Source organism: Cibotium barometz, chromosome 17, assembly GCF_041138505.1.
Source record: "Cibotium barometz isolate CiBa-2024 chromosome 17, ASM4113850v1, whole genome shotgun sequence".
In the NCBI taxonomy this organism is placed as follows: Eukaryota; Viridiplantae; Streptophyta; class Polypodiopsida; order Cyatheales; family Cibotiaceae; genus Cibotium; species Cibotium barometz.
This window is the reverse complement of record NC_141062.1, coordinates 47,654,009-47,668,667: the sequence shown is the minus strand read 5'-3', so window position 1 is coordinate 47,668,667 and position 14,659 is coordinate 47,654,009. Positions and strand designations below refer to the sequence as shown.

The following is a 14,659-nucleotide window of genomic DNA, read 5'->3' as shown; positions in this document are numbered from 1 at the left end:
AGGAGTTCTCATTGTGGTCAAGTCCCTACTTTGTATATCCAGCTGGAACTGATCATATCCCGAATACAGATCACCCATAGAGTATATAGCTTTCCCTGCAAATGCTTCTGCAAACTCATCCACAATCGGACTTGCTCCCACATTCCTGATTGTGACTTTGTTTACAGGTTGCATGTCTTGAATAAAGCGCAATGTCTCATTTTTCTTTGGCACAGTAAACCATCTGTTGGAATATGGAGCACATGATGGCTCCAAAATTCCCATCCTAATCTTTTCTTTTAGTAATTCCATCAACTTTGGCAGGAGAGCCTTTGGCACTGGAATTGGCCGCAGGTTCCAGGGCACATGTGGAACAGTAAAGATCACCATTGGTGCTGTTACACTTGGATCAACACAGCCTATCTCATGCGGCTGAAAAGCAAAGGCTTTCCCATGTCTCAGAAGCATTTCCTCAAAGCATTTCTTTTCAACTGGCAGAAAATCCTTCTCACCAATCTTCAGCTCTTTTAGAGTTTCCTGTGTAAACTTATGCCCAATTTTCTTCGGATCTCTAAGATTTGGTTGCATAGAAGCTTCATCTATTTTCTCCTTGCTTCCTGGTGGCAAAGGCAAGGCAACTGGTCTTACCTTCTTTGCAACTGTTTTGTACTTTGTATCAACATGAGCATCCATCTCGCAATTCATGTTTTTACATTCCACCCCCTCAAATTCCCGGATTATATCATACATCTCCACAGATGACACCTCTATCATCTCATTTCCACCCTGTATAAGCATGCTCTTCCCATATCAAAAAGCACATCCATAGTATCTACAAATGACACCTCATCAAGCACCCTGAAATAAACTCATTCTTCTCCAAAAGACCACACTGCTCAAGACTTTTTTGTTCATTTTGTACATGTCTACGCATGCCATGCTTCAAATCCTTGCTTTTTACAAAGACCAGTGACCCATAGCTAGAGAATCCTTGAAAATTTGCTGAAAAGTTATTTACATTGATTGAGTCCTGCGAGAACTCATTTTCCCTCATACCATTGGAATCCCACTTTACAATGGCACCTGGCCAAAATCCCTCATCTCCCTGTAATTAATGAATTCTCTGTTTATCTTTGGGAGTGACTGTGCTCGAAGAGACTCACGATTCCTTTCATGGTTAATGCAAACTGTCAAAAACTGAACAGCTTTTTTGCCATCTTTACTCCTTATTCTTGCATATGCCGAGCCATCATCCAAAACCTTTGTTTCCATCCTTACAGCTGTACCTCGAATGAAGACCATATCTACTTCTTCGAATTTTTTGTCTAACCTCTTCTTATCTGCATACTTCTTTTGTCTATCTTGGGCAGCTTTTATATCCTTGCGAATTGACTGCATCTGCTACTCCATGTTGTCAAGCATCTGTCTAGACATCTCGACCCTAATCAATGGGTCGAACCAAGTTAAGGTGTTAAGCATTCTTGTCCATGAAGACGCCACCTGGGAGAAAGAAGCCGAACTGATGCGGGATTACTCCTCCCAATTTGCGAGATGAGGACATCTCGCGTTTTTCAAGTGGGAGAGGATGCAAGATTCCTCCCCAGCCCCTCAAGATGTCCAGTTTCTACCCCTGTAATCCCCTTTTCAGAATAATAAAAGATCTTGTTTCTACCTGTTTTGGCCTAGAGAGAGAAAATGTTATAGAGAGAGATAATTGAGTTTTTAGATATCTTTGGATGGAAAAAATATCCCTTCTTATTTAAAAAAATTTCCCCGAAACAGAAGTTTAAAAAGAAATTCCTAAGGTGCATTAGAAATAAATTATAATGTGCACAAAAGACCTTAGCCTAAGGGTCCAGATTTTTGAAAATTTTGGATTAAGGTTCTTATGGACCAATAAGATTAATCCAAATGTAGGGAGGAGATAAATTGAAGAATAAAAGAAAAACTCCCCAAAAATGAGTAAATGCTCACATAAGATGAAGAGTGGACTAAGGACCAAGGAAATCAATTAAAAAAGTGAATTTTGACACCTCAGAGTGGGGATCTACCCTCATGAAGTAGGTGCCTTTTTCTCATCATTATCCCTAATTTTTAATCAATAAAATGAGATATTTTTATCTCTCCTCTCTCCTATTTCAAAACTAGATCCAAAAAGTAAGCTGAACACTGACCCAAAAAAGGTCAAAAATTGACCAAATTGGTCTGAAAAATTCTAGAATCAGTTTGCTTGGTTTGAGGCTCACTTTTTCCTATAAATAGAAGCCTCCCCCTTTGTAAAAGCTTAATGGTGTTTATGCACTGTTACTCTACTCTCCTGTCCTGAGCCATCTACATTGAATTTCTTAAAGATTCAATTGTTTTTGGCCTAATCCTCTCAAAAGTGAATTGGTGGCCACTCTTGCTTCAAACAAGAGTAGAATCGTCAATCCCTCAAGCCAAAGGAGAGCTTACAAGCTCCATGTAAGCTAATTTTTCTTACTTATTTACGAATTTTAAATCTATGGTTTTCTTGATTTTTATGTTTTGCAGTTAGTTGAATTGAATTCAAATGCTATGCCTTGATGAAAATGCCACGCCCTTCTCTTCTTTACATTCCAGCCTTTCTTAATCCTAGAAAGATTTAACTAAGGGATTAAATAAACTATTCTTATTGTTTACTCTCTTGAATTTAGAAAATTGTGTAGATTAGAGTTCTATAAATCTACTTTGGTTAATTTAAGTTAAATAAAGAATGATAAAAATGAGAAATGGTCAGCCATACAAAGGAGGTTATGGCAAAATTTTCTAGAATTTTATGGAAAAGAAAGTTTGTTTTTATGTTATTCCAAAAGAGTAATTCCCACCATTTTTGCATCTAAAAGAAATATTCTAATTACTCCATGTACATATTCAACTATGAATATGCATGGATATCACTGATATTAAATATTAAAATTGATTTCTATGCAAAGAAAGATGCATAATGATTTTTTTTAAATTATAAGTGTTCTTCTCATTAAATTTGATTTTTATGCATAGAAAGATGCATACTAGAAAATTTTTTATTATAAAAGTGTTATTCTCATGTGACGTTCGTCGAGGGCATCCGTTATAAGCGATGAAAGGGCATCTAAGCACATAATAAGCACATTAGAAACACTTCATCCTCCACTCTTTGACAATGAAACTCATCAGTTTTTTCATTTTGCAAGTATGTTAATATCAGTGATAACTTTAAAGTTTGTAATAAAGCTTTAGTTAAAAGTCTAAACAAGAACTATCATTGCTATATGTTCCATTACAAACTAACGGAAGCTCATGTGGATGGAGAGTGGTTGCAAACACATGGAGATACATTCAATCAAAATTTCTAGTAGACAGAAAGGCAAAGAGGCCAAAGCTTCTATAGACACCGACCAGCCAAAGTAGATAGTTTATTTTGTTTTCATTTATTGTAACTAACCAATTTGTATAGATACCATTGTAATAAATATATATATGAAATTAATATTGAGTTTAGTTTCTTATTTAACATTGGTCATCTTGTCTTAATAATGTTGAATCCACAAGACAAGATATATGGGTGCAAAATTATATTGTACTAAGAAAAATTCAAAATTATAGGGGACAAACATTTCATACAACTAAAAGTATTTTCGGATCTTCTTCCCATTGTAATACCATCTATCTTAAATTTGTAGTCTGATGATATGGCATCTAATAGAGACTCCAAGGACGTGCACACATCCCTCAATGTCCATTTTGCATTTATAGGGATGACTCTATTGTCATCATCACTGAAGTTGATTGTTAGATCATACTACACAAATTTTTCCTCTAAATCCAATGGCATCCAAGTCCCTCTACTCTTTTTCCATCACCTGTAGTCTAAGCCAATGTACAAGTTTTGTCAAGAGATGTTGTATGCCATCACCACATAATCAATGCAAGCATTACATTTTATAAAATCACCCCTATGGATGTCTTCATTCACTTTCCATTCTTCTCCAATTGCATTATCCAAGAAGTGAGACTCAGATATATGTGTAGACAGTCACATTGCTTTGTTCCTCTTCATGTTTGATTCTTTAAAACATGCCACAAATTCATGGAGAGGTATAAACCATGATAGCGTAATCCTCTTAGAAATCCTTCCTACTTTCATAGACTTCTGAATATCCAAGACAATCTTGGATTTAAATGTTAATAGAGTACCTTTGTCGAGAAATTCCCAATCTAATGAATTTAGGCTTGGTATAGCCAAACTCTCTAGTCTTCCATAAGCTTATGGTCTTGCTCTACTTTTAACAACAAAATAGGTAATATTTCCTGAAAATGAGAAACATTTGGCATCTTTCAAAGATTCCATAAAAAATCAAAAAGTGGTCTACGCATACGTACAACACTACCAAAAAACGATAATATTTTAGGCACTTTACACATTTCTTACAAAAATTGACATGAAAAAAAAAAGACTTTTTCACTAGTTGATTTGCCTTTCCCCCCTGAGAAGGTAGATGAGGCATCCTCTTCTTCACTATCCACAAATACACTTTTTTTTCTTCTATGTGTACACTTGAAGCTTAGACTCCTTGGGTCATCTGCCATGTTAGCATGATTGAGGATGTTCTACAGAGTGCAACTATAAAAATTTATTTATATGATTATATTACAAAAGTGTTATCTTGATACATTTATTATCTTAATTATAAAACCCTATTTTGTCTCTTGATGAGAGTAGTATTAAAATCCATTTTGAAGCTCTTGAGTATCATAATTTCTTAATTGATAATATATACTTTTTTAAAAAGAGTTCCTTACGTACAGATGAATTTTAAAATATCATGAATAAGCTATTTAAAAGTTGTCTAATTTTGAAAAATAACTACACACTCATTTTTAAAGAAGATGTCCTTGATGTGACAAAAAGGGGGTTAAATGGTAATTTTAGTTATTAAATGAGTTTAGAAAGCATGAAAAAGCTCGCTTTAAGAAACAAAAGTTTACATTTTCCAAAATACTTTTTTGTAAAATATCAGGCAAGGACTAAGGTTTGAATCCTACTAGTTACTACACATGGTAAGGATGTTTAAGCTACAACATTTGTGGCCAACTTAATGCTGAGTAAGAACTTCTCAGCTAAGAGTAAAACATCAACTTTATATGAAGAACATCAACTTTCTATGCAAAAGATCAACTTTTTTATAATACTTGATGTTTTGTATCAACGTTATGCAAAACATCAACTTTCCACAAAACATCAAGTTTTATGGAAAAGTTGATGTTTTGCATCGAGTTGATACAAAACATCAATTTTTCTACATAACTCGATGTTTTGCATCAAAGTTGATGCAAAACATCAACTCTACTTCTACAAAACTTGATGTTTTGCATCAAGTTTCAAATGCTATGGAGAGGAAAGTTGAAGGATCAAAGGTCGATTTTCACAACGGTCTGTTTTAGTGATTCCATCTACGTAGGCATGCTTAGACGACCTATTCCATAAATTTGGAGTACCAACACGATTATGTTACGATGCGATGTGCAGATGTCACAAAGTGATTTGTTGCATCAACAAATCACTTTGTGATGTCTGCACATCGCATCGTAACATAGTTGTGTTGGTACTCAACATTTGTGGAATAGGTCGTCTGAGCATGCTACCGTGTGGTGGACGGAATCGCTAAAACATGCCGTTTGTGAAAAACGACCTCTGATCCTCCAACTTTCTTCTCCGAAGCATCTGAAACTTGATGCAAAATATCAAGTTTTGTGGTAGAGTTGATATTTTGTATCAACTTTGATACAAAACATCGAGTTGTGTGGAAAAATTGATGTTTTGCATCAACTTTGATGTAAAACATCAACTTTTAGGGGGACTATTTTTCTTAACTTTAAAATATTTTTACATTTTTTATGAGAATTAATTTTATTTTTTTATCACCAATAAATCTATAAAATCTCATTCCAAATAGTAGATACTAGTAGCCAATAAAATCTCAAAAAATTTTAAAAAACTTATAAATCATAGAATTAAAGAAAAAATATGCCTAGGATAAGGTGATATAGGTAGAACATAGTTTTGGGACTGACCTAAAAAACACATATGGTCGCAACCTTTGACTACAAATTTGAGAGGAGGTCATTAAAAAAAATGCTTGTCTATATAACCATGTAACCTTTGTATCATAAATAATATCGCTACATAGTAGATGCCAAAAATTCATGATAGCAGAAGAGCTAGATGAGATAATCCATGATGACCTGTAATCCATTGGTTTTAATCCAGATGTGCAATGCTCCATTGATTTGGAAAACTATGAGTCAATTGATTCACCAATCCTGATTTTTGTTCTATAATTCAAATTTAAAGTTGAAGAACTATAAGCGAATACACGTGGTGGGACCATCTATGTCGAGAAGTGGGGTGCATGTGAGCCTGGACTCTGCCATGCCTATGTGCAGTAGTATGCTCTCTAGCATAGGGGACCTTGAATCTACTGTCATCATGAAAGCTCCAAGATCTTCTCTAGCACCATTCCAGAAGCCCTAAGCTTCTCTCTTTCCTCTTTGTACACAAAGACAATGTCGCGAGTGAAGATTGCATCTCTCAGCATCCTTCGCATGTCCTCCAAATAATTATAACCAGAGTCCATTCTACACTACCCTTAGACATACCATCTCTCAACATCCTTCACATGTACTCTAAATAATTATAACTAAAGCTCATTCCTACACTACTCTTAGATATACCATCACCTACATTCATGATAATGGCTATCTGGGATCAAACATCAACATATGCATACTATGAATTTTTGCCACCACCACATATGTACATGATAAGGCTACAATTTCTTCCCGCCACCCTTATCCATATTACAATTTCCTTCATGAAAACAAATGCCTATGTGGGTCAAAATTCACACCCAGGCTATATGATGTCTGCCTCTAAAATTGTCCTCCCAAAAAAATATTTCAATTTTCTACTCTTTTAACATGTTTAGGTTTACTCAGAGCCTCCAAAGTTACCATCATCTACATATATATATATATGAATAGAATTCTACCTTTACACACCTATAAGTTGATCTCTTTAAACTCTTATCATTGGTTGTATATCATGCCCACTATCTGCTTATAAATAATAGAGCAAATAATTATGTCATGCAAACTATCAAGGTAAGTTATACTAAATGCTTTTCTATTTGGGTCTAGAAATAGACTCAAGGATGTTTATAGAATTTTTCATAAATTATGGAGCTTATATTATTATGTATTCTAATATTTTTTAGTTCTTATCATCAAATAATGTGCATATTTATGCATAGTGATAGAATTTGTCCCAAGAAAGTCCATCAAAAAAAGTGTCTTACATTTATGAAATTTATAAAATAAACTTTTATTTGAAAAAAGTTATGTAGACTCCTATGTCATTTTGTAAGTCAAGTTTATTTTTATGTCACAACAACAACAGGTTATAAATCTACGAAGGTCACACGTGTTCTCAATCTTGAAAAAAAAAAGCAAAATTCATGTAATTTTTAAATTTATACATGGAAATCTAAATGTGTTTTTGAAAAAACTATGTTTTTAAGCCATTTTTGAGATTTCACACATTTTGGGAGGGAATCTTTTTAGGTAACCCTCGTCAGTTACCTATTTTGTTCGCAACAGTGTTTTTCTCGTTGATCTAAGCTTATATGTAAGAGTTTTGACTTTGAGGTTCTTATTGGTGAAAATGATCTATTAAAAAGGCTCTAACAAGGTTGCTAACACCTTGAGTAGAATTGGATCGAGGTGAATCAAGTTTATTTTTCTAAGATTTAGTTAGAACTTTATAACTCTCTTAAAACATTGTATTTGAGTGATATATTCTTTGATAGAATTTGGGATATAGTATAGGTTGGGGTGAAAACCCCTAGTAATGAGCTACACTTTCAAGAAGAGGATGTGTGTGTACCTAATGTGGATGGTGCAAGGAATCACATCTTAAAAGAGTGTCATAATACGTCCTTTGTTGAGAGCACTAGGTAGACAAGATTCTATTAGTCAAAGATGAAAGCTTATGTCACTAGTCCTCCAACCCATCCTCCGGACAGGGAGGAATGCATACCATCCTTAATTTGTAACCCATCGAGCACTTGTGCTGCTGTTGCAAGCATCATTCATTTAATGTGCATGTTTACTAAGGCATTGCCTAATAACCCTTGACAGACAATTGTTCCTTTATACTTGTTCCTCTACCATACACATGCCTAAGATGCAAGTGGAGTTGACCATGTGTAGACTAAGGCCCTCAAATTGTATAACCATTAAAAAAAGTTCACTTTTCCTTGACCTCCTCCTATTGGGAACATTGTGCAAATAGTGCAGACCAATTTTTACAAAGGGATAAAAGTACACATGTTATCTACTAATAACAGCCAGTAAAATGAGTACAAATATGCAGGTTTGGGCCTACTTGTCTACCATGGAAAAAAACATGCACATGTGTATACATAGGAAAAAAACACACACATAGACACACACACACACACACATTATATCAGCTTTGGTCCAAAAAACAATCTTTGTTTTGGATCTCATCAGCTTTCCCCATAGCATGCCACTTTATACAAAGACACCACCAATGCATTGCCAAACATGGTATTATTTTCAGGCCATATTTTACACCTAATGCATTCTAAGAGAACATTCGAGCACTGCAATCTCAACATACATATCCATCAAAGCAATGCCAACCATAATATTTTTTCCAAGAAACCTAAGTATAGCAATCGCGTCATGCATTGCCCTTTGTCAATTTCAACATGCAAGGCCATATTTTACACCTAATGCATTCCAAGAGATAACATTCGATCACTACAATCTCAACATACATATCCATCAAAGCAATGCCAACCATAATATTTTTTCCAAGAAACCTCTGTATAGCAATCTCGTCATGCATTGCCCTTTCTCAATTTCTTCTATGCTTCCACATACTTTCAACATGTAAGGCCATATTTTACACCTAATGCATTCCAAGAGACAACATTTGAGCACTGCAATCTAAACATACATATCCATTAAAGCAATGGCAACCATAATATTTTTTCCAAGGAACCTCTGTATAGCAATCTCGTCATTGCCCTTTGTTAATTGCTTCTATGCTTCCACATACTTTCAACATGCACCGCACCTACATACATATCCATCTACATGGCATTTGCATACATATCCATGAGCATTGCACTTGCATGCATATCCATGTGAAAGCATTGCAAAGCACAATATCATCTCCCATCAACCCTTGCCTACATGTCCACCTTGGTCCTCTTAGACATAAACTACAGTCTATGTAGTCCAAGACATGTCTCGAGAAGGGTGTTCCCCAAGCTCTTGTTATTCTTTTGCAAGTGTAGCACACTTGGCATACTATGAATTGAAAGTTTGAAGTGTTTCATTGGCCATGCTAGGCATACATTGCAATTAGGGAAACTCAAGCTATTGTAAGAGCATTAAATTTGGCATACATATTCATCTTAACATATGTACAAAAGTCCCTTTTGTACATATATAAGCACATTCCAGGAGAATTGCACTTGGCATATTGTACATTAGAGCACCGCACCTACATACATATCCACGAGTACGGCACCTGCATACATATCCATGTATGGCACCTACATACATATCCATGAGTATGGCACCTACATACATATCCATGAGCATCGCACCTACATACATATCCATGTGAAAGCATTGCAAAGCACAATATCATCCCCCACCAACCCTTGCCTACTTGTCCACCTTGGTCCTCTCAATCATAAACTGCAGTTGATGCACTCCAAGAGACGTCTTGAGAAGGGAGTTCTCAAGGCTCTTATTATTCTTTTGCAAGTGCACCACACTTGGCATACATATGAATTGAAAGTTTGATGTGTTTCATTGGCCATGCTAGGCATATACTGCAATTAGTGGAACTCAAGCTATTGCAAGAGCATTAAATTTGGCATACATATCCATCTTAGGATATATACCAAAAGTCCCTTTTGCACATACATGAGAACATTCTAGGAGAATATCATACATATCAAGCAAAAGAGTTAAGAGCATCCAAACCTTGCTTTTTTTGATGAGTGCACACCAAAAGAACAAAACTCTGCTCTTATGCACGTTAAGCAAATACACATTTGCAAAGATTTAAACCTCTCCCTCTCTCTCTCTCTCTCTCTCTCTCTCTCTCTCTCTCTCTCTCATACGTAGATTAAAATCTCTCACAACACACACAAATCAAATCTCTCTCTCTCTCTCTCTTCACACGCACACACTTCCAACTCACATTGAACACACACACACACAATCACGCACATTAAAATGTCTCTCTCTCTCTCTCTCTCTCTCTCTCTCTCTCTCTCTCTCTCTCTCTCTCTCTCTCTCTCTCTCTCTCTCCACACACACAAAACCTGCATTAAACACAAACATACAAATTACAATTATTTTTTAAGCCTCTAAGCAAAATCACATCTAAACATGTGTCAATCTACACGAATGAGTTGCTGAAGTCTTGTAGGATGCTACGAAAGGCGCATGTGTCCAGTTGACCTTCATCTGATCGCCTAGCTACTATCGCCATCCGAGATCATACCGTACATGTTCATCGATTGGTTGTGCAGGTAAGGCACTCCTATCTCTGCCTCTATGTTGGGAAAAACCCTAATGGGTATATTGTCCACAAAAATATGTGCCACCGAATCCACACCAACAGTCCAAAAACAAAAACAAAAGCATTTATATATATATTTTCGCCAACCTTGAGACACTTCGACTAAGTGCATTCTTTATCAGAGGCTTAACCCTTATTCTAGTTGCTTATTGCAGTGTTAGTCTTTTATCTTGTTACGTTATAATTTGCGTCCCTACGCCTTAAAATGTTTTCGCTTGGTGTGTTCTCTTAACCCTTAATTAGTGCTTAAGGTAGTAGGTAACCCTTTATCTTGTTGCTTATGGCTCTAATGTTTAAATGGCACTAACGTCTAAATAAGTATAAGTTCATGATGCATTATGACATAGATTGGCAGCACTGTTGAATAGATTTGAAATTCCAATAGGTTAAGAATTAATTACAATTGCACTATTGTTAAATACATTAAGAAAGCAACATGCAAATTGGCATGCACTGTTGGCTACTAACCAATATAGAGGCCGAAATCTACCTGCACAACTAGGCCATCGGTGGAAGCGAGTTGGTAGAAGCGATTCTCCACAGCTTGCCATTGGATTGTAGCACCGTTATTGATGAAACAGAGGCCCTCAAGGGTGAACTCTACACTGGACTTACATTTGGTGAGGAAGGCCTTCTGCGAGCAGTCGGAGGAACCGAATCGCATGGAAGAAGGCACACACGAACTAGAAGAATAAGCTGTGTTTGAGGAGCTATTGCCTGCTCGTTCCGTCTTGCCCTCGGTACTCAGCTCGTTCCTGTAAGCCCTTGTCCACCACCCTGCTCTTGCCCAGCTTGTTCCTCTTCGTCCACTCGCCCGCAGTCATATCGTATGGCTTCACAAGCTCCTTTCCTCTCATGTAAAGCAATGGCCTTATCACAGCGAATTGCCCAGACTCCATAGCCAACAAACCCCCTCCTAACTACACACACATGCACCCATAGCTGACACACGAGTGCATGTATGTACAAGGAAAAAAAAGGCACTAGCTTTACCCATTTGGCAATAAGGTTGGTCAGCGTAGGAGTAGCACCCACATATCCTGTTAAGCCTACGTATGGGATGTTGTATATGGCCAAGAGGAACTTGAGGTTGGAGAGAGGCTTCATGCGGCCTCCGTGCACTCCGTCTTCGCACAGACTTGGTTCCTAGCTTCAGAGCGAGCTAAGACATCGCTACTACTGCTCTGCTGTTTGTTACTCGATCGTGAGTGCAGGCCTTTTTTGTTGGGGATAAATGAGATATCGAGCACCTCCCACCTGTTGGATGGGAATTGCTTTTAAATTTTGGAACTTTGGAAGCCCTTTCATGAGGCGACAGGTTTGGATGGAAGGAAGAACTGGTTTGTAATCATTGGGCGGCTCTGCAAACCCAACATTCTTTTTTGCAACCTAGGGTGTGCCTAAAAAATGCACCACGTGGAGCGGGGGTTGATGCCTTGTTAGATATATATAGATATAAAAGCTATATTTGAGGGAAAAAAGGAAGGGGGGAGTTGGTGGGTTGTGTTAATGCCAAAAATTTGAATGTGGGTTTAGTTTGTTGGTACAATTTGAAGGCCTAAGGATACAATTTGAAGGTGGTTTAAGCCTATAAGCTAGAAGACTTTGAAGCTATATTTAAGTGTGCTATGTACAATTCTATTTCTAATGGGAAATAGTGCTTAATTAGTAGAATTTGAAGATCTAAAATTGAGAAAATTAGGTGGTAGATGTAAAATTTGCAAGTTGACCTTAAAAAAGGGGGAATGCTAGGGGGATGCTTTTGATATCTTTCTAGATAAAAACGAATTTGTAAATAAATCTAGTTACTTGTATAGGAAAGTCGAATAGAAGACTAGCTTCAAATAAGAAGGGCCCCTCACGCAAATTCAGGCTTGATTTTTGACGAGCACTTACCCTTGAATTTTGAATTACCCTCAAATTTTGAAAGGTTTGGTAAAGCATAAGAAATTTCTATGTATTTTAGTGTAATTTTTGACGGGCATTTTAAAATTTTGGAAGTATTTTAGGACCAAAATGCTCAAATAAGTAGAAAAAAGAACTAAGATTAATGCGAAGTTGGCACACACCATAACCTAGGTTTTTGTAACATTAGAGAGGTCATTACGACGACGTGGGAAGTTATTTACATGAATGGAAGGAGGGCAGCAGAAGGTGGTGGTGCCCTCTTATTATTATTTCGCTGGCGAGATCGGATCAGACTAGTTGGGTTTGACAGACTTGAGCTCTTCTTGGCTGGGGAACTTGTTGAACATGTCGCGGAGCTTGTCGATGGGAGCAGTTATGAGCCCCACGATGGTCTCGAATGGGGGCTTGTCCGGAGCGCGGGGGTGTGAGCTGCATTTGAAAGAAGAAAAAAAGACACCAAAGATTAAATTCTTTGCAAATCATGATAATTTTTAAGCATTAAGGTTAAGGGACGTACTGGGTGGGCACGAATTTCTTCGTGAGGTGGAACTTGCTGCCAAGGCGGAGGCCCTCTTCGCGGGGGAGGGCGTTGCGCAGCATGGGCAGGTCATGCTCTTCTTCTTCTTTGATGTGCTGGTCGAGGACCTGCTGAGTCTGCTGCATGAGCGCGTCGAAGGAAGGGTCGCGCCCTGCTACCAACTTCTCCAGCTCTGCAAGGTTCTCCTTCACCGTGCGGTGCTGCGCGCGGTCCTTGTCTGCCATGGCAAGCCCGCCTGCCACATACTTCTCCATCGCCGGGTACGCCACCAGCTCCTCCCCTATCGAGTGCCGTGCCACCTCCCACCGCCACTGGTTGCTCCACTTCGTCTTGTCGTCGGCGGTACTGCTTGCCTTGTATTGCTGCACGCAGCCACCACGTCCACCATCAAGAAAATAACGACTTTCGTGGATAGAATACATGTCTATTCTATCCATATAGTATGTATGTATGGACCTATCCATGCATATACTACACACCCTGCATGGAGGGTAAATTTCAAATGCATATGTTATGTGCGTCTGATTTCAAGCAATCAATTAGATGCAAGGTAAACGAATATCGTATATATGCATGTATGTGTATGCTGTCCAAAAACAACCAAATTATATGGAGGATAAATTCAAATGCATGTGGTATGTATGGTATGCAAGCTACCAAATTATATGCAGGGTAAACCTAGCAACTCACCGTCTATACTCTGCTATGTGCAGGATGGACGTTGCTACTCTAGACATGCAGGGTAAACCTAGCGACTCACCTGTCATACAATCAAATGCAAGGTAAACGATGCATATATACCTGTTTTTATTGATCGCTAGACCTCTTAAGCTAGAGGCTTATTTAGCGAGATCTTAACTTACACACGGATTGCTAGCTAGCTAAACAAGCAAAGCTTCAGTAGTTCTTCTTCCGGTCACCTGGAAGTAGGTCTGGATCTCTTCGTGGTCTTGGATGATAGCATCCACGATGTCAACAGCATTGTGGGCGCCCAGCATAGTGTCGTCTACTCGTTGATCGGCAGTTGCGCGTGAACAGAAGCTTGTGCGGCACGCGTACGATGCTGCGACTGTGGCTTTGTTGAACCAGAAGAAACATCAACATCAATTCCGTATTTATAAATAATAATTGTTATTATTATCGATGATTAGCGCAAGGTATTCAAGTACGGTTTCACATGGTCTGGTTTCTTCCCAACCCTACGTGCCTCGCATGCACCCTTGCGTGCATGCCCGAAGCTTCCATCTACGTGACACGTATATAAAGCACGTATATAGTATTTGCTATTGAAGTAGCAAGTGAACTCAAGCTTACGATATCATCCTTTTACGTATTCTTGGTATTAATTAAGATAACGTGTTCGTCTCTGACCCCGGCTCGAAAAACAAAAACAAAACAATTAAGATAAGATTTAAATATTCTTGATATTATAATTAAGATAAGATTAAGAGTCCAAACACTCTTCGTAAGCAATTGATCTCATCGAATCAAACAATTAAAAAGAATATATATTCGAAAACAGGAGACTCCATTTTTGCAAT

General features: G+C 37.6%; 1 protein-coding gene across 1 annotated transcript; it reads right to left on the bottom strand.

Moving 5' to 3' along the window:
* Window positions 1-12,730: 12,730 nt before the first annotated feature.
* Window positions 12,731-14,212, bottom strand: LOC147630100 (putative hemerythrin-like protein C869.06c). The gene is made up of 3 exons (XM_086810921.1): window positions 14,039-14,212; window positions 13,098-13,480; window positions 12,731-13,009 (listed from the first exon to the last, which is right to left on the bottom strand). The coding sequence occupies exons 1-3, from the start codon at window positions 14,114-14,116 to the stop codon at window positions 12,874-12,876; spliced, it is 597 nt and encodes a 198-aa protein (XP_086667047.1). The 5' UTR covers window positions 14,117-14,212; the 3' UTR covers window positions 12,731-12,873.
* Between the last annotated feature and the right edge of the window lie 447 nt (window positions 14,213-14,659).

Coding starts and splice junctions, on each gene's coding strand:
- LOC147630100 (XM_086810921.1), bottom strand. CDS start 14,116: ATGCTGGGCGCCCACAATGCTGTTGACATCGTGGATGCTATCATCCAA. Junction 13,481..14,038: donor AGATCCAGACCTACTTCCAG/GTGACCGGAAGA, acceptor GGCTGCGTGCAG/CAATACAAGGCAAGCAGTAC. Junction 13,010..13,097: donor AAGAAATTCGTGCCCACCCA/GTACGTCCCTTA, acceptor TTTCAAATGCAG/CTCACACCCCCGCGCTCCGG.